The sequence below is a fragment of the Eschrichtius robustus genome, chromosome 12, assembly GCF_028021215.1.
Source record: "Eschrichtius robustus isolate mEscRob2 chromosome 12, mEscRob2.pri, whole genome shotgun sequence".
NCBI lineage: Eukaryota > Metazoa > Chordata > Mammalia > Artiodactyla > Eschrichtiidae > Eschrichtius > Eschrichtius robustus.
In genome coordinates, this window is record NC_090835.1 from 15,557,165 (window position 1) to 15,584,879 (window position 27,715).

Genomic DNA, 27,715 nt, shown 5'->3' on the forward strand with positions numbered 1-27,715 from the left:
CTAAGACTTGTACTACTCAAATTTTAAATAATAATAAATTTAGACTGTATATATTCAACGAACTGTTTAAGTAAGACATTCATTCTCTTTACATTTTAAATAACCAGTTTGCTTACCATCTTTTAACCTGTCAGGAAGCGAAGTCACTAAGACAGTTCTCCGAGACGGAATACACATGTGCATACACAGAAAACCCACAAGGTAGCAACATCTCTGCAAACACAGTGAAGAGTAAAATCAGGCAAATATGGAGTTCACTGGATGGATACTTTGGATTCAGGTGAGGTGAATCTAAATACAGGATTTGTTTTGTGTTCTGCATTTTGAGCACCTGAAAAAAAAAAAAAAAAAAAAAACCACAGGCGTGTAGTGCTAGATATTTTACTTTTTCAAGGCAGTGCTATTGTTCTCCACACAACTGCAGGAAGTTCAAATTCTGGATGAAGTCTTTTGCCACAGTGTTTCTTATTCCTATAGGAAAAGTTCTTGCTCCCTTGAACAGATAAATATGGAAGGTTGGTGTGAACCGCTGACGTGTTTCTATGCTCTGCGTTTACGCTCGGAGTGGAAATGGTGCTGTAGAACTTCCATTGCTTTCCGCCGATCCTTTCTCCTTAGATCCAGCATAGGCGCCAATAAACGACCCATCCTCACTGAACAGACCGTGGTCACCTTCTCCATACTCGACTAAGCTGTCGGCACTTTCTGTGGCCTGCATATCCCTGTTAAGGGACCGAAGGCTTCCTTTGAGAGGTTTTTCATCGCTGTCACTAGAAAAGAAAAGAAAAGAATTCGCCAAAATCTAACGTGAGGTACTCATGTAAAGCAAGACTCAGGCACAAGTGCTAATAGGTTTTTAAACTTTCCGGATATTCATATTAGCACTGAAGACAGGTAAATCCTGAATGACTCCTTTCACAAAGAAATGTTTAAATCGTCATTACCAATTTGTGTCGTTCTGAGTAATTGAGAAACTCACAGCACTCCTGCTTGCCTTTAAAATTGAGACATGCAGATATTCAATCTGTTGATTACATAGAGAACAAATGTTATTTCCTTCACTTTCATGAACTTCTCGAACCCTAGTCTTGAACTCAAGTCTCGATCTTCTTTCTTTACCTTTGATCCTGCATGTTCCTCCAAATCCCTCCAGAAATGTCTCTCTTGTTTAGGTTAATCAATCAAATTCTGTTTCTTGTAACCAAAGAACTTTCGTTAATAAACTTAGGTTTTGTTAAATTAAAAAAAGAAAAAAAGCTGGCGTTTTTAGAACAGAAATACTACAAGTATCCTATATTCATTTATGCTTTGCAGTCTATTCTTCAACAAAAGCAAGTCTGAGTTAGTAAAAGGTCTATAAAATAAATAATGATATAGTTTTCTTAATTTCTAGATGATGGTTTTTTTTAATATCAACTTCCATCACACTAGAAAGCTGTACACCAAATTAGAAGATTTTATAAAATTCTAAAACAGGAAAAGTTGGGAGAAAAATATAATTAGCATGCTAGTAGCACGTGACAGTATGCGGTAGTCACTGGTGCTGTTCATCAAATAGGTCCATATCTCAGCTTTCTGGAAGCATGGCAGGATGATAGTCCACTGCCCTCTGAGTTATGCACTGCCATGTGACTTGCTTTGGCCAAAGTGAGCAGAGGTGACTGACATATGTCACTTTCCAGCCCGTGCTCCATTTGCCATCTTCCATTTCCTCTGCTGTGCTGACCCTCAATGCTCGCTCACCAGCCAGTGCTCCCAAGTGACCAAGATGGCTCGAGCCATCTGCGTCGCACACGCAGTTGGAGAAAAAAAAAATATATGGCGTTGTTCTCAACAGCAGCATGACCCACACTGTCCTGACTCATACAGTAACTGGCTCCCGAACTGGGATGCTACAGTTATAAAAGCAAATACGAAGAAAACAGAGAGACAAAATGTGGCATTACCTTAAGGACCAGGCCACAAATAGCGAAGCAACTCTTACCAGAAGCTGGAAAGACGAGAATTCACGTTATGTAACTGTCTCCTTGCATAATTTTCCAGATAAACATGTAGTTTTGGGGAAAAGATGAGGGAAACTGTATTAACTAACAAACAAGATGCCAGGTGAAAGCTTGCAGGGGATGATTGATTGTACCCGTCTTTTTACAGCAGCAGCAAAATATGAGGGAATGGGTTTTAAATAAGGCATGTCTTAGTTTTTTCCTCATAAAATCGAACTAGTAATATCTATCTTTCAAAGGTATTTTCAACAGTTGCCATAGGCTCTCAGTGATCCCTGCCTTGTGGGATTTGAGTCACCATTTCCTAAATGTGTATAATTAATTCCAAGTTTTCTTTTTCTCTCTCTCTCCCTTCAGCCTTTAATGCTCCTTCGTGGAAAGCACCTCAGATGGAAGAAAGAAAAGTAAGTATAGAGCGAAGTAGAGCCTAGAATGAGGCTCAGATGTACATCAGTTAATGCAGGATGGCTAATCAGAATACTCCACATCCCTGATTACAGTAATGATCCAGGGTGAGGCCAGTCAAGTCCGTTAGTTGGTATGGACGCTGGCCTTGTGTGCCAATGGCCATGTATGCCTGGAAACTGTAACAGCCCCTTTGGCTGCCGTATACAGAGGACCTGACTGACAACGATGGCATCCTAAAAAAGAACAGGTAAGAAAAGAAGAGGTACCTACCTCATACCAGATTTCTTGCAATCTCTCCTACGTGTGACACACTTTTATACCTTCATAAAAGTTTGGTCTGGGAGTTAAGAGTAACACAGTCTTTTTTTCGTCCTTTCCTCCTTTGGAATGGACCCTTCCCAGAACTCCTCTTAGGCAGAAATGGTTGCTCCCTTTTTCACTCTCTTATTCCCTTTCATTAATTACAGTTATTTGCACTGATACTTTTTTCCTCTGAAGACTAGGTTCATCTTGAGGACACGCTCTGTGACTCAATCACCTTTTAGGTACACACCGGAGGTGCACAGGATATATAGGTTTATGGGTGTAAACTGCACACACCCTGGGTTCACAGTGGCCATGGTGAGGAGAGACTACAAGCTGTTTTAGCTACTCCATATATAGATATTCAATCTAAATAACAATAGTGTCCTTTGCATAACACCTTTCAAGAAAAGTGTCCTAGCACGCACGCTACCTGGACAGCAGTTACATCTCCACCTCGGCACAGAGAAATCTGACTGCTACCAAATTTGATTGGGCCACTTAAGAAGCCCCCCCCCCCCTTTTTTTTTTTCTTTTTAAACAGACTATTCTTTATAGGAGTATTAAAATGTAGTCCTGTAATCGTTAAGAAGAAACGCTTTTTTATATTTGTAAGCTTATATAACCTGATGAATATGTGCTTTGGTACATTTTTCAAGGGAACGTAATGTTTACCTGTATTCACCGAAGGTTTCGTCTTTCACTGACTGAACTTCTGGGTCTGGATGCAGATCTTCCTTTTCTTTTACTGAAAAAAAGGGGGAGGGGAGTAATACAAGGAATTTTTAAAGACATATTTCACGGTGCTGTTGACAGTGAAAGTCAGGTTTGTTGTGGTTGTACCTATCACCCATCAGAGTTATCTCTGTGTTCAAATAAAAAAAGAAAAAGGATCCTCTGGCTTGTCTTTATTTGTCGTCAGGGTTACAGGCTGCTGCAGATATGCACACAAGTAACGTAGTGTGATGTGGGCAACACGTCGTACTGGAAGAGTCCGTAACTTCGTTATGGTCTCTTAATGAAGACCAAATTACTGTATATACATTTTACTATCCTAAACTTTTTGAAGATGTCATTGGCTGATTGCTAGCAGATCTATGTCATTAAACTAAAGGGAATTAAGACAAAGTCAATCATTTGGTGGTTCTCTCTCTCTTACTCCAAACTGCCTCAATAATCAGAATATTCAAGTCTATAATGACATAGAAGAAATTAGATTTATTCTGCATAGTGGGATACAGGCCAAGGAGGCTCTTGCTTCACTTTACCAGGAAAACTCGAACTAAAAGCCTTCTTCATGGCACCTTTTACTGCTACTTGCCAAGACCTGAGAGTTTCTCTTAGTTGTCCTAAAAATGAAATGCTGACTTGTTTTTCTTTTCTGGGCACGAGTTGAAGAAGCTTCTTCAGAATTTGCATAGGGCAACATTTCACAAATGACAGTTTGTTGGGGACACGCAAAGGGAAATGCTCTATCTCTTTAAAGTTTCCAGTTAATTACCTCGAGCGTTCCATTAGTCATTAAAAATCTAATTCCCAACAAATTCAGTCGAAGCAAGAAAAAAACATGTATAATGGCATAAATTCTGTGTAACTGTACAATTTAGAAATTATTCTCTTGTTTGATTGTACAATATACATAATGGGCTCCCCGAAATATTTGCTGGATGAATCATAAGCCAGTAAAGAATTTCACACTGATCTGAACATCAGCAAACGAATAGCACTGGGATCTAAATCTTTCCCCCTGTGTAAAAGCATCATGAATGCTAAGCAAAAATAATAATAATAGTAACAACAAAACATGGATATCTGAAAAAGACAAAAGAAATTTGGAAACTGAATGAAGTTAAAGTAAAGCCGGATGTTTGTTAATTAATAATTAATTAATTCAAGAGGCAGTGTATCTGATATATGTCATGGTAATAAGATAATGCATTCCCAGCACTGGTTCAGTTTAACACAGTTGACTAGCAGAGCCAGTACTATTGGAATGGACTAGTGCAAAACAACTCTGGGTCATGAATGTGTAGAGAGGCATACTATATAAATGGGTCCTTCTTTAAACATTGAAATATGTGAGTGTGACTTAGTAACAGGTCTTCCCAACATCTGTGATATTTTACAGATAGAAAACAGAAGCTTGGAAGTATTATATGTCTCCCTAGAGCCTATTTTATATACTAGAAACAAGAAAACAAGTAACCACCTAGAGATAATATTCTAGACCACACGTATTCCCTTTGGTTAGTTAATATAGGAATTGTTTCCCCCCCCCTCAGTATACTGTGTACCTAATGTGCTCATATCAATTTGACTTAAATGTGTAATTAAAAAAAAATTAAAGATGTCTCTGAAGATGGCCTCCTAGAAATCAAAGAGAATTTAGTAAAATTCAAAGTCATGTTAAGAAACAGCTTTACCTGAGTACTTTCCACCTTTGTTCCTCTTCACAAAGCAAACAGTCAACAATATTAGCGTGAGAAGAGCAATCGCACACATCAATCCAATAAACCAGCCTTGCGTGGAGATGTCATCATATAAACCAGCATATTCTGTTGTACAAAGAGAAGTCACACGTTGAGCACTAGAAACGGTCTTTGGAATTATGCCCCTCTGGGGAAAATTAAACATCATTTTTAAACATACAAAAATAGCATCAATTTTATTTTTTCCTTGGAGTGACCCTAGAGGCAATGTGATTTGAAGGACATTTCATTGGGAGAATACTGATAAGTCATTTAATCATTTTTTAGAAAGGGCCCTCTCAAATTGCATTTGATTCTGAGGATGAAAACCAAAGAGAGACAGTAGAGACAGATGCAGTTAAATACAGCAGCAACAGCAAGCAAGCAAAAGCACAAGCTGCCTCGGTTACATGCAGATTGCTATGGAGATTCTGGGGTTTTGGTTGTGGTTTTCTTTTTAGTTTCTGTTATTAACACATGTTAATTAGCAGCAGACATTTTTAGGCAACTACTCTGGTAAAAACAATAAGGGATAACTCGGACTTGTTCGTTTTGACAATTTTAAAATGCTATGCCAAAACAAACGGAAACTACTGCTTTTATAGCTAACATACTTCGTATTTTTATCTTTAATATAGGAAGTATGTAACATTAAATAATCTACAGAACACAGATGTATTGTCTAAGATGGCTCCAAACAGAGTCTCATTTCTCACCTCTCCCTCTTGTCTCAATTACATCTTCAAAAATGCTATTGTTATCAACCCAATTCTTAGTCAATAGGCGAACTATATGTTCAGCTCCCGGCTCAAATGCCTCTACTGGGTGAATCTTTTGAGTAAGATTTACTCCTTCTGATATCTTCCCGACACTTTTACCTAAGAAACGTACACAGTTAAATCATACGAATCGTCATCACTGGAAAGCAGGACATGAAAAGTTAAAAAGTACTGTTATTTGAGATGAATAAGAGAGCCCTTTGTAGCATTTTTTCCCTCAGTTTCTGAATTATCTGAAGATCAAGAAAAGCAACGTTTCAAGATTTTCTTTTCTAATATGCTGATATGGAGTAAATGAAATGAACTGAATTCATGTCCTTTTAAGATGATGCACTTATTAATGAAGTGATACTATAAATCCGCCTGGTCATACGAATGGTTTAAAACCAAACACAGACTTCAAAAAAGTTATACAATGTCATCTGTTGCAGTTTGGACTCTCACAAACCTAGCAGGGATGGAATATGGCAATGTTGGCTTGTAAGTGAAAGCACATGGCATTAAAATCTTCACTCTGTATTATTACTTCTTTTTGCCTTGGTTGTCTTCATAAATATTGATGGAATAGCATCATAGTATGCTCATATATTAAATATTTGAAAATTGTAGAAACTTAAGCTACATAAAAGTGCAGCTTTACAGGTACATTTAAATGAAATGCATTGAGATTTTCAAAGTGAGAAATTTACACTTTTCAAAAGAAACGTGAATATGTCAATATATTAATTGTAGAATATCAGCAGATAAAAATATGACTCAAGTGTCATTAAAGTATACATTTAATTTCTAATATTATAACAAAATACCTAAAATATTTTTCCTTTTGATCCACACTTTTGCTAAGAATTAACTCAAAAAAATAAATGGAAACCAAGAAATGTTAACAAGTTATATTGAAAAGGAAATATATTCCATGTTGAGAATATTAGGAGTTATTACACTGTTGTAAATGAGAATGTGTCACACGTTAAAATTTAGTTACAACTTTTCACCACAGAGTAAAAATTGATTATATAGTTACTGATAACACAAGGACCGTTAAAAAATGGCACCATGGGAAAAATAAGACCGGTTATATTAGCTGAAGAAAGCCTTCAAGATTGAGCACCACTGAAACAAAACACAGTTAATTTGGCCCTTGAAAAACAGAAACTTAGTGTTACATTAAGTAGTGCAAGCTTTCGAAAAACAGAGCAAAGCAAGTGTTTTATTCAAACCAGTAATGATACAAAAAAGAATATTTCTGATTAACTCCATTTTTTCCCCCAGTTAGATTAGGGAATGTGAGCCACCTGAAACTCAGAGTGACAACCAGAAAATGATGGGGAAAAAAATGCCTGTGTATCAGATCCCACTCTCTGACTTAATGCCAGATGACCTTAAAATGTGCCATCTATGCAAAGAGAAGAAAGATACACAGAAATACATTCCAATTTGCACAGAACTTATCATTTTTAGAGTATTTAGTGATAGCAAGATGGATCTCCTCAGTAGAAGTATATATATATATATTTTTTTTTCTCTCTCTTTTTTTCAAAGATCATGCCGAAATTGAGTGGCAGAAGGAGATTACAGTTTCTTTCCTGTAAATATGGCAAGATAGGCCTATAGAAGAAAAATCAGTGTCAGCTAGGGAAGGGGACAGTAGCTGAAAATGCAGAATCCTGAAAAAGAGCACAAACATACTAGTAAGAAACGTTTTCAAATTACAACACATGAGAGAGTGAACAAATATGCTGTAAAACACTCAAGCACATTTGTTATAGCTTTAATTTGCAGAAAAGATGTAGCATCATTTATAAAACCACATAAACAGCATTTTCTACCCTCTGAAAAGAGTTTGTCAAACATAAACACAACCAAGCCCAAATTCTCCAAATACTTCCATATATACTAGAATGCCTAACTATTGTAAGGCAATTTTGTGAATTTTTTTTCTTACATGCTTCAAATTGGCAGGAATGGGATTAGCATTTCTGACATATACTATGGTCTTGGTCCTAAAAAACAGAAAACAAAAAAACCCTCTCCATGCCTGAAATTCTGTTTTAGAAAATACAAAAGTTGCATATTTACACTACCACTATTCTGACTTATTTTCTTTGTGTTGAACACTTGATACCCATTTGAACTCTTGAGAAATAAGAACCTTTTAGTCTAGAAAGTTCTCAATCACCATCTTTAAATCTACCTCTTAGGAGTAAGTAAATGAGTTCTTCATTTCACTTGGTGTCTAATTCATCCTTGGGAGTAACTTGTGGGTTTTCGGGGAGAAACCATTTTGAACATATACATATATATTTTTTTCCCCATAGAAGGGAGTTTTGAGTATTTAGGGAGTCTGAGGAAAACATAAGCTCTTCATTATTTAGCTACAGTAGGAACAAAATAAGAGGAAGAAACAAACTGACAATAAAGGTCACAGCATAACCATTCACACAAACACACTGATTTTACACTGATTCACAAATTTAAATACATTTCCATATGTATCTTTTATAAATGATAGACAATTCAATTTTCTTCATTATTATTTTTTCTTTTTCCGTAGTCTAAAAATTGGGAAAGCATCCAGAACAGTGGACACATAGTATATGACACGTAAATGACTTATTTACATTTCCCTTCCTACCATCTCCCATTTCCTTTTGCCTGCCTCAAATATCCCTCTAAGTCTGATCGACTTGAATTCTACACAAGGCCCTCTTTTTAAACTTATTAGTGTTTATATCCATTCCTCCAATCCATTTCCCTCTCTTGTTCTACCTTCTTATTTTCTCCCCTGATGCCCTGTTGATAACATAGAAAGCTTAGTAAAAATACCGCTAACATCATAATTGGAGAAATAATTTGGGAAGGGAAATGGCCATGAGTTGGGAAAAAAAAAAGTGCAATTGCATTGGGAGAATTGTACAAATGAAACCAGAGATTTATGAGCCATTTTCAGGCTAGGTATTTGGCATCAACCAGTAGAGGGTAAAAGAAAATTGATATATGAATCAATGTATATATGAGTCATGACATGAAGGTGAAATGTATTAGATCAGTGTTGCAAAAGGTCTACCAGTGCAAGAGGCAAATATTTTCCTGTGTAGAAACATTTCCAAAAGAAAAATACCCCTCTACTAATCTTGCGAGTAACTTTTTGACCTTATATCCCCCTATTTTAATTAAGCAAAATTATAGTTCCTGACCTTATATACACTAAGGCTATAGTTTGATTACTGATGTGTAGAAGTTCATACATTAAGTCAATGTGAACTTTAGAAACGAGATAAATAAATTCTCTACGTCAGTGGAAAACAGAAGGTCAGACAGATTGAGATCACAATCATTTCTAATTTACAGTGACTAGCATGGCGCAGTCCTTTCAGAGCAGTTTAAAACATAGCATGCATAAACCTCCTGTACTTACTCCTCCCTTCTCCTAACGTGGAGCTTTCCTCAGTGATGGGTTTTCCACAGCCCTTTGAAGTGCAAGCCCTCAAGTAGAATTTGTACTTGGTAGTTGCATTGAGGTTTGAGAGACGCCAGCTGGGCTTTGATGGAGTTGTAATGTTGATATCATTTAGTTCTCCAATCTCATAGGTGTCATTTACTAAAGAAATAAACAGGCATATCAACGGCTCAAATTTCACAGCCTTAACCATTCAAGCTATGCTGTCTCTTATTTTTGCTTCTACGTATGCTGTGGTCTGCAAGATACTATCTTAATTATTCAGAGCTATCAACTTACTTAATTCTCTGAGGTAGATGTAATTATTATGATGTATCATACATGGGAAAATTAAGGTCTAGCAACAATAAACACCTTGCCTAGACCTAGAGCCACTAACTGGCAAACTGGGATTCGAATCCAAACTACAGCCTTTTCACTCCAGAGCCCATGTTCTTAATCACTATGCCGTACTGGAAAATCACCCCAGCTTTACCACACCTATTTAAAATGATGAACTTTCCCCCATTATTATATTTTCATTGTATCCTTAAGTATTTTTTAATCTCCTTCTGGTGTGATAATTTGGACAATAATTTACATGAGTCTTCTATAGTTTCTGGTTTAATATGTGGCACCAAATAAGTACTCGCGTATGTAGACTCAAGAAACTGGTAAATTACATAGTTAAAAATATCTACTGTATACTAAGCACTATGTAAAGTGATATACGGAAAAAGATGATTTAGATAGTGCCTTTCAAAGAATCTGCCACATAGCAAGATCATGATATTTGTGCAAGAGCACAAAGTACTGTAAGACTGCCATAAGAATAATCCAAGAGATGAAATGGTATTTCCAAAACTGTGCAGCCATTAGTGGTAAGAAAATGACTAGAATAAACACTCTTGACTCTCAGTCCGAGAGGCCATCAAAAAATACATTTACTCTTTAACATAAAAACGCCTCCATTGGTCTATTTAATGCAACGATATGAATGGAAATGAAAAAGAAACTAATAATCCAAACACAGGAAAGAAGAAAGTAAAATAATCACCATTTGTAGATTATTGGAGAGCATTCCTGTAAAATACCACCAATCAATTGAAAAACTACCACAATCAACGTAAGAATTCAGGAAAGTACAGAGAGAGCGCTCATATACATACTCGACAACTATTTAGATCATATAAGAGCCACAAAAATATATAAGCCACCTAAAAATATTTCAATCACTTAATATTAATAGAGAGCAGAATAAGTATATAATTATATCATTTTATTAAAAAATCCACATATCAAGTGGTACAGTAACCACTGCAATTGTTACTATTTCAGCCTTTTCTCTATAGATTCTAAGAACTTGTTTTAAAAATAAATTTATAGATTATACACAGATCAACATGAAGGTTGGAATTTAATGTTGAGTTTCTTCATTAGGAGGATAAAGATAAGGCATATCTTTATCAAACAAAGTGACATTTGAAAAGTCTTCAAATATTTCTTCAGTGCTTTCTACATGTTTGAAATCCAGCCCATGGAATAGTGTAGGCTTTACAGTTCAGCATCTAGAATGACTGAGCTGGGTCTGAATCCTTGTGTAACACTTATTTTACTGCACAGCTCTCTGTTAAGTGAGCTCTATATGCTTCTCATCCATAAAGTAGTGATGGTACATACCTCATAGCTTTCCTGTTTTAATGAAAAAAAATGCAGGGAGAATTCTTTGTACTTACTGATCCTGCTATCTACCAAACGCTCAAAGACGCTAAAATGTTGCCTCTATAGGGTTATGGCTGTATCCATTTAATCACAGGTACCTAAAACAGAATAGGCCATCAGAAGCTAAAGCTGGTACCTGACCTGAACTGCTGCAAGCCTTGAACTGATAGATGGCAGTTCAGGGCTATATCAAGTTGACTTTTGCAAGCAGTGGAGACTGGGTTTCTATAGTCCTGGTGTTTTTGTGGTTTAGGAATTCATGTCTTCAAAGTTTAAATTTTTTCTATGAGCTCAGTCCCCTAATTTCCACTTTGAGATGATGCCTAAATTTGAAAACTATTGAAGATGGGAGGTGTTATGATTAAAATGAGCTGATTTCATCTAAACATTATTTTTTTTTACCCTAACGGCACAGCAGCAAAGGGGGAGAGCCTAGGGTAATGATCCAAAGACAACTCCTTGGTTCTCTCAATATTACATGACTGTACCACTGCGCTACCACTAGAGGATTCTCAAAAACAAATATATGCAGGGTTGAGATTGGAAACATGCACCAGAGACAGAACAGGCAGTGTAGTGTGGAAGTTAGTGTGCTTTGAATCTCCACTACATCATTAACTTTTTTCTTTGCGTATTTCCTAATGCTCAAGGCCTCTTATATATACGTTATTAAATGCATGTTTTCTGGTACCTATTAACATACTGCTTTTCTTCTAAAACAGGAATTGGCAAACCTTTCCGAAAAGGACTAAATTGTAAATATTTTAGCCTTTGTGGGCTATGCAATCTTTGGGGCAACTACTCAGCGTTGCCACTTTAGTGAGAAAGCAGCTATAGACAAATTTAAGTGAGTGGACATGGCCGTGTTGTAATGAAACGTTCTTTATACGAACAGGCAGCAGGCTGGATTTGGTCTGCCAGCCGGTTTACAAACCCCTGTGCTGTAAAGGAAGCATGCCAGCTTACAAACCATGAATTGGATTCTCAGCATGGTAAACCAAATACGCAACCAGAAAAAATGAAACATTACTAGGCAAATCCAGTTCAAATATGTACTTACTTATCTGGTACTGTAATAGATAGCCAGTTAAGTTTCCGTTTAATTTCTTAGGTAGTCCCCAGGATAAAGTGGCAGTGTCTTTATCAACTTTGATGACCTTGAGAAAAGTTGGCTTTTCAGGTACTGGAAAACACAAAGCCAACAACAGACGCTCATAAATTGGTAAATTTCTTTTAAAAAATTACAGTTTATTAAATTGAGACGCTAACTCATATGACATAAGTACAGATTAACTAACCAATAAGGGAGGAAATGTCTTGGCCATTGGGATATTTACTTTGTTATTTATTTTAAGTTGTTATTTATTTTAAAATTGGATATTTAATTTATTAAATACATCGTTATTCTCTCACCTCCTTCTGGTGTTTGAAATATGTAAGGCTCACTCTCTGGACCAGCTCCTTTGGAATTATAGGCTAAGACTGTTAAGTGAAATTCACTAAAGGCATCTAGGGAAGGAACCATTCCATAGTTTCTCTGTCCTGAAAATCTCAGAACGTTTACTTCTTTGGGATGTGTTCTTCCATCCAACAGACTTCTTGTTTTCCACCAATTTACCTGCAATGAAAATAGGAACCCTTTAACATATCAGCCGTGGTGGCACATTCTCTTTTGGCTTCTTCTGGAATCAGTTCTTATTTACAGGAAATATATTAATTCCACAGTGAGAAGAAGAAAATCTATGATAAAAACCTGATATCCTTTCAGATGTCCATGTACTCTTTCCTTTGGAATCGTTGACCAGGTAACTTTAACTAATGTGCTGTTTATCACATCCACCCCATGGATCATTGGAGCTGTATCAGGATCTGTTAAGCACATGAGAAGAATTAGCTTTCAATAATCTCCAAGCACGATCATTAGGATCATTTCCAAAAGGTGATCTTTCATGTTTTGTAATCTGAGGAAAACACTTGTCTCGAATCAATTCCAAATGGAACCAAGAGTTTCTCATTACAGAAGAGTTTCAGGGTCCAAATAGGTTTCTAGAGAAGAGGAGAGCCTGGACCACACTGAGAAAAGCCCCCCCTTCAGATGGATACAGTGTGGGCAATGTAACTGGAAGCAGTGGCCAGTAAAATCTTCTCTGGGCATCTGCCTCCGGAAACATGTGAGCTAGACTAATAATATAACTAAAATTACTGGGGAGTTTGATTAATCTAATATTAATAAGAAGAGCTGACATTAATTGAGCATATTCTGTGTGTCAGACACTGTGCTGAGGGCCTATACTGGATTGGCTCACATCATTCTTAGAACAACCCTATAAAGTGGTATTATTATCCCCATTCTACAGGAGAGCTAACTACAGATGAATAAACCAAACCCACCGCAGCCAAGACTATATTTAATATATTAGTTCACAGTGAGAAGTCCTGTGTAGTGAGAATTTAGGTAGCAGGTGAACTAGACCTTCTTCTATTCTTGGATCGAAATATTACTTCGGATACCGCAAGAACAATGAGAATAACTCCTACCGTGCAGAGATTTGGAATGCAGTCTTTCCTTTTTCCAATAATTTATTTGCAGCTGTTATTATGGTATAAATATTTAATAATAAGATCATATCACCAGTACCTCAAAACTCTGTGTGTGTGTGTGTGTGCGTGCACGCGCACGTGAGATTCTATATGCAAATCTGGGTGTGCACCTCATCTCCGTTAGGAAGGCTCCAGCTCTGAGGCCAGGGTGCGACAGCAGGCAGCTGTTAGGAAGTCCTTGACAAGTAAGGGCAGATGTGATTGGAAACCTTATGACAGTTATGCTGCTTAACTGTGGGCACTGCTGATTCCAAGCCTTTGATTTTCATTATAGAAATAGCTTTTTTGGGAAACTGAATAAAATTAAACCTTTCAACATTCTTCCTTACCACCCTATACCGATCAACTCTCCTGCAGTCAACCCTGGAGTAGAAACTGTGTGTTATATGTCTTTTTATCTCCTACAGCTAGTACATCCACTTTGCATGCCGTAGTTGCTCAAAAATATTCATCGACAGAGTGTAATATACTTGAGAGAAACGATTCTTGAAGTACTTGGGGTTTCAGATGCGCCACTTACAGTCTTCTCCAGAATAGAGAATCACTGACTGAGGCTCAGGGCCAGAGCCCAGGTGATTGACGGCTTGGACTTGGACATCATACGGAGCATAGACAGCAGATGTCATCACCCGCAGGGTGTGGTTTGTGACTGTTTCTTCCTCCCACTCCACCGGGGCGCCCTGTGGTTTCCAGGTCACTCTGTACTCCAGTCCAGGTCCATTCTGCTCCATGGGTTTCAAAGGCTAAAACAGAAGGCCAGACTCATCCCGCGTGATCACAGATATGCTGAGTCAGAGACAGAGAAGCCACCCTAAGTGGCCCAACAAACGCTGCAATAAAGGTATCATTTCTTGGGAGATCTTCAATCCCTCTCTTTGGTTTGGAAATCCTTGTGAAAAATGTTGTCATTCTGTAAATTTAACCTTGAAAGTTACTCCCTTACCTCCCCAAGTAGAGACTCTCACAATTTAGATGCCTGGATTATGCCTAACAGTTCACATATGAAAGAATTTACTAAGAGATTCCACAGAGGGTTTTAGCTTTTGTTTACACTTTGTTCTATATTCTGGGTTTTTTTTCCCACTCTCAGAGAAGTTGCAGAAATAAAAAGGGCATGGCCATGAATTCCATGGATGTAAATGGGATTTTTTTCCATGGCTTTTCAGTCAGAACTCTTTCTACCTGACTCCATCCATCCTCCTCCATCTTCCTTCCAAGAGAAGAGAGAGAGCAAGTAAATATTTTTGGATAATATGCATTTTTATACATTAGTACCCAGAGGATGTACTCCTCTCTACAATAAAATATTTCCCCAGCTCCTTGCCCATTCTCTTTCTATTTCTTTTATGAGAAAGTGTTCCCCACCCTCCACTTTATTTTGCTGTATAGAAATATATTAGTGGAGGAATTTCTCATATAGGAAATTGGTTATTTCCACTCCAGTTTTTAATCGAACAGTACTTTAATTCAAAAAACATCAATGTGATTTAAACCATCTGTTTAATATAATAAAAATGGGAATGTGCATTTAAGTGAATCAGTTACATAGAATACATAAAAATGTGATTTTAGTCATAGATTTATAAGGGTCACTTATATAAGTAGTAGTTTTGTCTGTATATGCAAGTGATTCAATAATATCATATATAGTGTTCTTACAGAATTTGCAATGCTTCTGGACTCAGTCTACTTTACTAAAATACTTATTAGAGGGATTGGATGGAATTAAGTTGAAAGTATAGCGCTAAATCAGCAAAATAATTTCAAGTCTATGCCTATTCCAGGGTGAATACTTAAATTAGCTAGGAGGAAAAAATATCAAAACAAAAACTTTCTGAGATTTTCATAGTCATTGTTTATGTTTTGCTTTCCAAGTTTTGCCCCAAGATATTTTCTACTCTCATATAGATATAAATTCACCAGAGGCTTTAGCATTGCCCGGATAAATCAGGCCACAAGCTTTTAGTTCCATACTACAATCTGCAATTACAATTTCCTTCAGTCCCAACTGACAATAAATGTGTACAAATACTATGATTCAATTTACACATGTTTTGCTTCAAGAAAAATAGTTACATTTGATAAAGCTCTCTGGAAAAATTTAAAACTAACCGTGCCACCACAGGCAACACTTTTAAGAAAAATCTTACCTAAATTGCCAGCCTCCTTGGTGCCTAGGCTCCCAAAGAAACTGCAGGAATACTTTGTATTTGGCTTTCAGACAGTGGACAACAAAACCTCAGCAAATTCTCAAATAGGCCCCCACCAAAGATAACAGACCAGAGGAGCAATACGGAGCCAGGGATGTGAGTGGTGGGGAAAGACCACCAGCCTTCCCTCCGCCCATGAAGCTGCTCGGAAGGAAGGAATCTCTATAAAAGAGGTTCTTAACTTGATGGCCAGGCATCTCTAGATGGGGTCCATGAGTGCCCTTCAAAGGATCTGAAAAGCCGTGAAACTGTTAGGAAAACTTTCTATGTATAATTTTCTAGAGCAAAACTATACTTCTATCGTATTGTCAAAGAGATCTATGGACAAAGCAAGGTTACAATGAGTCATCTAGAAACTGGACAGATTTTCTGTACTGCCTAAATTCATTTTAAAGGTGATGGATTTTCTTATTATACTCGCAGTAGAAATAATAAATCCTACGTCCTTTAGTCGTGAAACAACTTGGCTGTGATCATGTAATCAGGTAACTGAAGCAGTTCCTATTTCCCAAACATTAGTGAATTGGGGTTTTTTTGTTTGTTTGTTTTTGTTTTGTTTTTGTTCGTCTGTTTTCTGGAGTCTTTGAGATTAGAAATTTGCTATTTTATAGAAGTTCAAATTTAACATAAATACATTTACACGTAAGAACACAGGGAAAAGTCAAGCAAAACTCATCATGGTATAATTATTTAACCAATCAGGGTGCAGTGGGCTCTTTTTCTCTGTTTTGAGGGATAGGATATTATCATTTTTTCACACTTAAAACGTGTGGGTGAGTCATGACCTACCTAATACAAGAGAAGTGAATCTTAGAAGATAATGCTAACTAAAAAGATTAGTTCTATCAGTAAGTTCAAATTTAATACATTACATTTAAAAAAAATTTCTATCCTTAATATTAAATGTGACACATTTTAAAGATAATTCATATATAATAGAACATGAGCTAAATAAAATAAACTGAAATTCATTTTTGACTGTAATATAAAGTTCACCCATTCAATGAGTAAATGCATATTCATTAACAAGCTACATACAAAAGTCTGTATATTATTTTCCTCCATTGAATTTTTCAAAATGGTATTGTTTTATTTCTCATGTATTTGCTTATTGTCTGTCTCTCCAACTAGATTATACATTCCAGGAGAACAAAGACTTTTTTTTAATTGCCATAAATAAACCAAGGACCTCATAATACGTTACTTTTATTCATATTTAATGCTAAAAAGAAAACAAAACAAACAAAAATTAGGGACAACTAGTCTGTTCCTATTTAACCCTTTTGTGAAAGTTGTTTTTTTTTTTTTTTTTTTAACAAATTGCTTCTCTCTGGCCATTATCTTGTAGACAGGAATTATTTTGTGAGTCAGTCTTTGGATGGGAGCTGGTAATACGTTCACAGTGTGCGCTTGTCAACTTGGGGAATTATCTGGCATTTAACTCCTTTTTACAGGATAATCGATGCAAAACAGTAACTGATGAGTAAATGTACCTAAACTTCACTGGTTGTGCTTATAGTTGTTAGACCTCTGACATTTCAAAATGATATGAAACACAATGGAATATATTATGAATGTAATTGTCAACATAGTTCCAAATCTCTCTGAGTACTTTCTTCCTCTGGTCAATTAATTGCTAAATTACATTGTCATTTACTCTTCAAAGACAAGTTGTAAACACTTTCATGGTATAATCCCATTCTTCCAAGAAGAGAGCATTAGTAATCAGTCTTATATATCTTTGGCGGGGGGGGGGGGGGCGTGGGGGTGGGGGAGAGTGATTTATGAATAAGATGATCAGTAAGAAGGACTGCAGATTCCTGCCCTCTTTTCATTACTGACTCAGGGCATGGCATCTGGATAAGGTCACTAAACTGATAGTCCCCAGCTTCTCTGGACAGAATGTAATGCTGATACCATGGAGCTACTGTAACCCTCCCAGAGGAGTGGTGAGGATTACGGAGCTAATGTTAGTGGAAAATGGTATACTTCTCTGAGGATCTGACCTGGTAATTATACACTATTACTGTCACCTAATCAACCAGTTATATCATCTCTCTTACAGAAATCTCCATGGAATTTAAAAGAAGATAAGATACTCTAAAAGAATACTAATATAATTTCAAATTCTAAATTAAATAATCATCAGGACAATGTGGCAGCAGCTATTTATGGCCACATAGTCAAGAAAATAATAATATTCTTGAATATATTTAGTTTCTGTATATTACCAATTTTTTTTTCAAATTTGTAAAACTTAATTTCACTGAAATGGGAATAAAGGGTTAGTTTTGACATAAAATTATTGACTACATATTTTGCAGGTATGGGCAATGTTATCATATAAGACCAATATATGATGAAGAAAAAAGGAAATCAAACTTTGTACATTCTAAAATTCTTCAGAAAATCCCATCTGAAATGAGGTGTGGAAATAAACTAATATATTCCAGCATACATTCAAAAATGTTTGTAAAATTCAATGAACTCAATGTCACAAAACTATTGTTAATCAAAATCTTTGGATGGCAATCTACTTTCAAGTAAGTTAAAATACTTGTTCATCAAACATGTCAAAGTAATAGAAGGGGAAAACAGCTTTCCACTGTTACAGAAGAAATTTAGAAATGACATTCAAAAAAATTAAAGTCATCTGAGCAGATATAAGATGTTATGCCAAATTCAAGGAGGAAAGTCTATTTTAGTAACTTTTAACAGAGATGTATATAAAGAGAAAATGAGTAGGGTTTGAAATCCAAAGATATTCATGTCGAAATCTTAGCTCTGTTGATTTCTAGTTGTGTGGTGATGGGCCAGTCTGTCTATCAGCCTGGACCTCCGTTTCTGTATCTAGAACACAGTGTTATGATGCTCTCTTGACAACACTGTTCTCAGAATGTGAAATGAGTATGCAAAATACCTAACAGTGCTCAGTAAGCGGTGACTATTCCTTGCGAGTCATCTTTTTGATACGAATAATCTTTATTAGTCCATGTACCAAAATTTACTGAAAGACTTTCAGTATTTTTTTTGAATGGGAGAGGATTTAGAATATTGGTAATAAAAATATTAGGAATTGTAAACTTTGGGGGATGGATTATAACGAAATCAACCTGTGTAACCTTTCTTAAATTATCTACCACTGTTAAACTCTATTTCACAACATTCTAATCATGATGATCTTTAAAATATACAAATAAAATATATTTATAAAATATACAAATCTTAGCCCTTTGTTCTTAAAAGATATTATTCTATCATTATACTTAGCATGTGGACCTAAAAAAAGGAAAAACACACAAAGGTAATAAATAACACATAAAGAATCCTCACCTCCCATTTGATAATCATTTCCTTGGGTTGAGAAGCTTGAACCCTTATGTTTTGTGGATTCTTGTCTGGAGCTGAAAAATTACAAGTATTAAAATTACTTTTTCCCACTGTGTGGTCCATAGATAAATCATCATATCATCCCTCCTCCCACAAAAAACAGATTTTTAAAAACTTTGATTATATTTGTTTATTTCTATCTGGCCCAGTTTGAAAAAAGATTTACGGCAGTTTTTTTTTTTCCCCCAGCTGTACTGAGATATAATTGACATATAACATTGTGTAAGTTAACATTATGTTAAGGTGTACAACATAATGATTTTAGAATGTATATATATCACATATATATAATATTTATATGTGTATATTGTGGAATGATCACCATAATAATGTTAGTTAACACATATGTCACCTCACATAAGGCAGCTTTTAAATATGTATTTTACTTCAGGGAGTAAAATCGTGTTCATGGAGTGATATAATTATTATTCAATGGAGAGTGGAAGGTTTTCTTTACCTGTCTTCATTTTAACCCTGCTCTTTAAATTTTAAACCTGCTTTTAAAAATCTAAACCCACTATTTAAATATACATTTTAAGTTTTAAATCTGCTTTACCTTTTCTATTAGAATTATTGTTAGAAATTTTGTTGTGAATATTTGCCTCTAAGTGAATAAAATTAAAGGTCATGTATTAATATCAACAGCCAAGTTTTAGGGGCATCAAATAGGAAACAGCAGTTAATGTGCCCATGAAATATATTCAGATGGATCCATTTTTATAAACAAGGGCTAAATATGGAGTTTAGTGCCAAGATGAATTTATACTAAAATCATACAAGTATCTGATTCAGTTATTATCTCCCCTTGCTTTTTCTCAGTCCTAAAAGGGAATTCTATCCTAGCATATTTATTTCAGCCAGAGGGAGAAAAAAAACAGGCTATGACCACATTGATAACCATCCCAATTCAGTAATACAAATTTCAGCACTGTCATTATTTTATTGGTTTATAACGTTACGTAAGTCTCATTCTTACAATATTATAGTTTGAATTCTGTATACACTACTACAGCATGCTCATTCTTGAGAATTTTTTTAAAAAGCATCTTGGGAATTTAGATAGGTATTAGATATCCATTTAGCTATTGAGATACAAAAATACACTAAATGGATAAAATTAATGACATTAGATGCAATGAAAATTTAACAAGCTGCCTATAACATGTCAAATGTTTTATTTCAGAAAGTTGAAATGAGGAGAAAAATAAAGAGAGAAAGTTGACTTTCTCCCTATATACTGAACTTCAGTTTAGAACTTACTTTATGGTACCTGATTTTAACACAATACTTAGCTATCAGAAATTACTCAGAGTAATGCTTGTTCATGTACCTCCTTGTAATATCCTGCTATCTATCAAACATTTACACACGACTTTTGAGACTGATGTACTTTAAATAGTTTGCGTGCTGTTAAGTTTACAGAGCTATTCAAGCTCTCTACTGGGAGAAATCTAAAATCCTACACCACATTATCAATCCTCTCTTTTTTCCCCCCCTAGATGTTCAAAGATGCGACAGACTAAAACTTGTTAGGAACTTGAGGTGTGAACTTACATACCTGCTGGGGGTGTTTCATGATGGTCTGATGGCTGGCTAGGCTGGCTTCTCCCTACTTCATTCACGGCTATGACCCTGAACTGGTATCTCACATACGGAGCCAAAGATAACATGACTGTTGTTTCCTCTCCTTGGACTCTAGTCAATTCTTCCCACCTTCCAGGTTCCTCTCTGTTTCCTTCAAATTCTATAATATACTCTGGCAGTAGGAACATAGAAAAACACATTAGAATGGATTGAGAATGTTTAAGTTATACTAAGATTTCTATACAATATTAAACATTTTAAAGGATGTTCTAAGGATAATCCACCCTTGGTGGTATTAATGGCTTCAATATTAATTTTAACTCTGGAAACTACAGTTATCCCAAGTCTTCCCTACCGCTAATATTGCTGTTGTGATCATCTCCAGCCTCCCATGTCAGCCGAACACTTCTGTTCTGTCTTTCAGACAAGTGGAGGTTTTCTGGTGGATCCGGAACATCTGATTAATAATGAAAAATAACGGTGAGGAGAAGGCAGATCATTGCCTTTGTCGATCCCACTTCCTCACTCAGGCACACTGCAAGCCCCCTTCTCTTCGGGGCCCGTCTCCACTCTGAACTGCCAAATCTCACCAATCCTTCTGGTTCTATTTCAAATGGATAGGGAGGGTGGGAGGGAGATGCAAGAGGGGAGGAGATATGGGGATATATGTTTATGTATAGCTGATTCGCTTTGTTATAAAGTAGAAACTAACACACCATTGTAAAGCAATTATACTCCAATAAAGATGTTAAAAAAAAAAAAAAACCCAAAAAACAAATGCAGCTTCCTTCACATCTGTACATTCCTTCCCTACTGTATTACCTCACTCTATGGTGATTCCCAGTTCTCAAGGGGCCATCTTTGCCCACCGGCATCAGAATATTTTTTAGGAGTAGTTATTAACGATGAAGATTTCTGGGCCCTATTTCTCTGGCTTACTGAAAGAGCTGGGCCCAGGAGTCTGCATTTGTAAACAACTGTCCTGGTAGAAATCATGAACAATGAATTTTGAGAAACATGAACTTGATCAAGGAGACCAGTATCTTCCAGCTCATATGCTTATTTATATGCCTGGTTCATCTCCTGTATGTGACTAAATGGATCTTCCAGAGTAGGAACCATATTTTATTAATTTTTGCACCACCCACAGTGCCTTGCACATAAATGTTTTGTGACTAAATAATTAAGTGAAAAATATATTATCACTTCAACCTAATCTTCAATCTAATTATCATATTAGAGCAATAAATTTAGGCCCTATGACTACAGGAAAATAAGAGAACATGAACTCAGGCTTTCTTTTCTACATGGTTTGGATTTTTATTTTAATTTGTAACGGTGAGTTATCAGTATATTATAGCAACTTTTATACTCTGTTGGCCTGGAGTTCTAAAGAAGAGTAGGAAGGGCGTTTATATGGGAAGAGGAAGATATGGCACTGAATGTTGTGATAGAGCCTAGAAAACTGAGTCGGCGATGACAAACTTTAAGTGTTAAAGTACGTGGAAATTTCTGGTACTTTAAAAATAAAAGGAGCAGTTAAAAAAAAAATCTGATCCCTAATGATCCTGACTTCCAAACTTTGGTTTCAATTCTCCCATGTATTCAAGGACATTTATCTTTTCTCAGAGGAGACAATGGAAGTAATATCTAATGGGGCCTTCTTATGGGCTCTTTCTTCTCCAAGTGGGAAGCAACATCCATGGCTCCTGCTGAGTATTTGACAATTGTTGGAAATTTATACTGACAAAAAAATTGTTTTCAATTCAGAAGAGAATGTGTTTATTTTAAAAATGTGGTCAGTGGCTGCATCCACACTGTAGAGCCTTAAATAAGAGCTTATTTCCTCAACAGGCTTGAGGATCTCTGAGCTCACAGAACTTAGGCTCCTCTCTTCAGCACTGACTAAGGCCACTCATTTCTGACGTTTTCTGAACCAACCAACGCGGCCTGTTGTGTCTGACATTAAAATCTGCTCTTTCCGAGAACCACATGGAGCTACGATTGATGGACTGCAGCTGAGACCTAAACGAATGATGCTCTTAAAGGACGTTTCTGGCAAGGCTTCTGAAAGTAACTTCTGTTTAAAATGGGTCAAGCATAGACTTTAAAACACTGTTTTCCAGGAAAAGGAGCCTTTTAGAAATTATACATGGATTTGTCATTTGTTACTGTCAGCTATGGGGCTATGCTTCTTAAAACCAGAGGCTGGCCTGAAAATTAGAATGTAAACGCCAAGAAGTGGTTAAGAAAATGCAGCCTATCTCACAGATTATTTTTTATTATTTTCTTTTCATTCTAAAAACATTTGGTAATTACCTCATAAGTAAATAGTACATGTAATCCTAGCCACTATTTATTTAAAATGATCAAAATTTAACGGTTCTAGAAGATGGCAGCCTCATTACAAGACAGATGTACTAAATTTCACAAGAAAATTTAGATGGCATGTACCAAGTGGTAGGGACCCCAGTCTCCCTGCCATTGCTCAAAATACTCGGGGGCAAAGGCCATGGATCCTACCTAACATTTACACTTATAATTGTCGTGCCTGGGATAAACTCCAGTTTACCTTAGGCTCAACTCTTTTGTCTGGAGAATTACTACTGGAATGATTACTAAGGATTGAACCTTTCTGCCCCTGAGGTAGCTGAAACGTATCACCTAAAGGTTTCATTCTTTTGAACCCAGTCCATGCCACCTACCACCTGGGAACTACATTTTTTGTTGTTGTTGTTGAAAACCCAACATGGTGGCCATTTGCTTCGCTTGAAAGATGGTGGTCATTTATCTCATTTAAAATATAGTGGCCATTTGCTTCACTAGGAGAGAACCTGCCTATTTACTCATTTTTCACCAGCCTACCTCAAAAGAGACTGAATTCTTTCCTCTCAGTCTGTACCCAATGGTAGGCAACCTACCTGTGAATCCCAGCAACCAAAGTGCTAAAGATACAAATACGTGTTAATCAGGATTAATCTAGACATATGGTAAAGGTGTTTAGGCCAAATCAAACCTCTTCTAAGGACTATCAGCAAACTCAAGGAAAACTAAATGGTACCCACTGAAACAGAATTATGAGAGAAAACTGTAAAAATGTCTTTATCAGTCAGGGTCCCAGCAGAGAGTAAACAGTTCACACAAGTTAGGGTACTTCAAAGAGATTCTAATCAAGACTCTTTCAAAAGATGTGAGCGGGATATCCAGGGTGGGGGGTGAGGGGTGGGCAGGGCAGTTACTGGAATCCCATCAGAGGGAGCTGTGTGGACAAAGCCTCTGAGAGAATCAGTGACTTTGGCAGAGGGACACACACACGGCCAGCCTGCAGGGAGGGATTATCCAGAAAAAAAACACTCTCCCCCCACTGCCTCTGCTGCCAGGGCTCCCCGACGGCTGAACCGAATGAAAGCTTGAGGGTAAGTGGTTTGTTGGTGTCCACACAGGTCAGGTTTCCAGATTCAGAGAGCTGGTGGGCGGTGAATCTGGAAGGGAAACTAGGAGAGCTATCCAACAGACGGTCTAAGAGCTATCAACGTGGGTAACTGCAGGGGTAATCGCATTGATTACACCAGTAAATTGTGCACATTGTTTTCTAATTAGCATTATTATTTAAAAAAATCAGAGGCCTTTCTTTGCAGAAGAACCCTTGAAGTCCCTCCCTCCCCCCCCTTCCTGGGACCCTGGGAGCTGAGCTGGGTCTAGGCCACTGGTTTAGGGCAGGACCACTGTTTAATCACCACTGGGCCCCTACCCTGACCCCTCCATGCTAGCCCATCTCCATTCCTCAGCCACATTTCTCTGTGCACTAGGAAAGTGTAGCTCAGGGGTCTTGGGAACTCAAGCATGCTTCAGTTTTCTTTCTGCTGATAGCATCACCTACCTCCCACTGCTTCTGGCAACGTTACCCAAGTAGAAAAAAGAAATTAAGCATCAATTAACTTCTTTAGAACCAGAAGAGGCGAAAGCATTCGAAAGTAGGGTCACTCTTTAATTGAAAATTTCAAACTAACAATAAACTGCACGGGCTTAAATAATCATTGGTTTAATTGCCTAAGAACAGTGGAATTTAATCAGTAATGGAGAAGAAATGAACAAAGATTTCTTTATTCGTTAGTGCACTTACCAAGGACGGTTACTTGAGTCATAGCAGCAGTGCTATCTAGAGCAGTGTGAGCTGAACACGAGTATACACCTTGGTCTTCTACGGTGACATTAGATATCGTCAAATTAGCTCCATCAATAATTATCCTACCAGGAAAAAAGTGGGTCTATGATGAGGATGAAACAAACAGAAACAATAGAAATGTAATCCTTTCAAAACTAAATATTCCCCATAGAAAGCAATTTAAGGAAGAATTAAAAAAAAAAAAAACTTGTCCCGTAATGCAAATTTTATTAGAGAATGCCATACTTGAAAACTGGAAAGTATTATTCAAGCACACACAAATGTCTACAAGCCATGAAAGGGATCAGGTTGGTTGGTTGGTTGGTTTTTAAATTACCAAATCCAACCATCTGTGATTCATGGGTCAGTGACGGAACCATCTTGCCTGGTGTGTCTGAAGAGTGTACCATACCTCACAATAGCTAAGATAAATTTGAATAATTCTTAAGGTATGTTTAGGGAACCACCTACATAGGATCAACTTGGGAGCTTCTTACAAAGGCAGATTCCTGAATCACACCCCAGTTCTACAGAACCAGAATATCTGAGATGAAGTCTGGCAATCTCTATTTTTGACAACTTTCTCTTTTCTCCATCCTTCCACCTCCCACATAGAATGCACTTTAAGGTGTGATAAAAAGTGAACTCTGTGACTTATCTGAACAGTAGATGGCAGACTAGTACTTCTTTTTGCAAATCATTTGGTGCTGGCTTTTTATTATTTGTTCTCTTTTTGCCAATTTGTAATTGAGTTTACTATATGAATTTTTAAAATATGAATTATACCTTTTACCCTATGCCTGTGTATTGTTAGCATAACTATTCAAGTATTTTTAAAAAAAAATAAAGTTCCATTAAATCTGAGATATATTCACAGCAGTGTGCTATTTAGTTGAAATAAACAATGTCTTCCTTGTGGGGAGGGAGAGAAAAATCTTAAATAATTTAGCTTCTCAACGTAAAACTCATATAGGCTGCTGAAAAGTTCGAGTTAGAGAAAACCAATTAAAACTGTAGTAAAGTCAAACGTGGTCCTGCCCTTTGATTACAGACAAAGTCGGCCCCTTACCCCTCCACCAATCACTGAATGATTTGCTAATCAATACTACCTGGTATTGCTAGTCAAGAATCTCACTATAATTCTGATAAAGCTTTGACACAGTTTCTCAGTTCATGTTAGTTATGTGTCCATTTGGTACAAATATCAGAATATTACATACACTGACAATTTTGCAAAGTTTACCTTCTTAGATGAAGAAATACAATTTAATAACCTCTTCAAGAGGGCTGTTTGTGCCCTGCACATCCACGAGGGCCCAGGGGAGCTGAAATCTAGCCTACAATCTTCTTGCCAGGATTGGTACCCTGGTGTGGGGCTGCTTCACACCAGAAAGAAAGGGCAACTTTAGGGCAACTTTTCTGTAACGCACTGTCTTTTAAAACTCACAAATGTACCTCATTTAGTCAAGGTAGAATGACCCCCTGGTCCTCGAAATCTGGTAGGTATGATGTACCCAGGGAGGTTATTAAAAATTTCCTTTGTTAGGCTCAGTCCAGTTTCCAAATCAGAACTTTTGGGAATAGGACAAGAGCCACTGCATTTGAACATGATACCTAGGTAATTCTGGCTCACATCAAAATCTGACAACTATTTGTGTTAGCAAGGATACACTCTGCTATGCTGAAGTAATAAACAGCTCCAAATTCTCAGTGCCAAAGACCACAACTCTTTATTTCTGTCTTACACGATGTTTCCATCATAGGTCAACTGTATTCTGCTTGAAGAAATCCTTGTTAAGCACATTATACATTTTAAAAATGGTTTCGACTCTACATAGAACCTGTTCTCTGGCTTCATCGTCATCTCTGTTCCTCTCAGTCTTCTCCCCTGTTTTTACCTGCTTAACCACCTCCCATGAGAAACTTGCCATCGTTCTACAACCTCTCACCTCCTTCATCTGAAATATCCAGATCGCTAGTCCCCGAACCATGTTAACCTCCAGTGTTTTCTTGCTCCATTCCGTCTTGTAACAGATTTCGCTCCAGGCAATATTAAAAACGTTGCTTTCTTTGGAGACCTGTGTTTGAGGCTCAGTTCCACCAACTATGACTTGTATAATCTTGCATAAAACTCGGAGCCTAATTCACTTTATTTAAGAAATGGGGATAACAATATTTTCTTTCTTTTCAGGAGAAGTAAATGAGGGAAAACACGTAAAGTGATTCGTGTATAGAGCCTGGCTTACTATGTCCTCAAAGAGTGTTAATAATAATATTAATCAAATTGATTTAATTCATTGTTGGCTTGTAACTAATCACATTTCTTAACGCCCCCAACTCCCTTTCCTCCTGCCTTTCTGCTTGAACAAATTACCTTAGTTCCTCTTTTCTTAGGAAGAGACCCTTCTATCCTTATAATCTCTGCCTAATCTAATGCCTTATAACCTCTGCATTCTTATTCCCCAGCCCTGAGTTCTACCCCATTCATCTGCTGCCATTTCTGAGGGGAAAAAGAAGCCCTTCCTTGATGCCAAGATAAAGCCCTCCCACTTGTGCTTTTGACACCTTTTCCCTCTTATCTGCCTTTTCACGGACACATGGACACATCACATATCCCTCTGCCATCCCTCTCCTTCAGGACTGGGT

The 27,715-nt window shown here is 36.9% G+C and overlaps 1 protein-coding gene across 3 annotated transcripts in view; it reads right to left on the reverse strand.

Moving 5' to 3' along the window:
- Positions 1 to 553: 553 nt before the first annotated feature.
- The window catches only part of CHL1 (cell adhesion molecule L1 like), an 80,452-nt gene continuing 53,290 nt past the window's right edge, over positions 554 to 27,715 (reverse strand). For 2 of the 3 annotated variants that reach the window (XM_068557896.1, XM_068557895.1), the window contains 13 exons: positions 25,028 to 25,152; positions 21,260 to 21,361; positions 20,879 to 21,076; positions 19,264 to 19,334; positions 14,241 to 14,463; positions 12,873 to 12,988; positions 12,533 to 12,737; positions 12,180 to 12,302; positions 9,373 to 9,559; positions 5,899 to 6,053; positions 5,138 to 5,269; positions 3,390 to 3,462; positions 554 to 770 (listed from right to left, as the gene is read on the reverse strand). In XM_068557896.1, the coding sequence (XP_068413997.1) occupies positions 554 to 770; positions 3,390 to 3,462; positions 5,138 to 5,269; positions 5,899 to 6,053; positions 9,373 to 9,559; positions 12,180 to 12,302; positions 12,533 to 12,737; positions 12,873 to 12,988; positions 14,241 to 14,463; positions 19,264 to 19,334; positions 20,879 to 21,076; positions 21,260 to 21,361; positions 25,028 to 25,152 (1,927 nt within the window). The remainder of the gene's footprint in view (positions 771 to 3,389; positions 3,463 to 5,137; positions 5,270 to 5,898; positions 6,054 to 9,372; positions 9,560 to 12,179; positions 12,303 to 12,532; positions 12,738 to 12,872; positions 12,989 to 14,240; positions 14,464 to 19,263; positions 19,335 to 20,878; positions 21,077 to 21,259; positions 21,362 to 25,027; positions 25,153 to 27,715) is intronic. The other variant, XM_068557897.1, reaches the window with a different exon arrangement.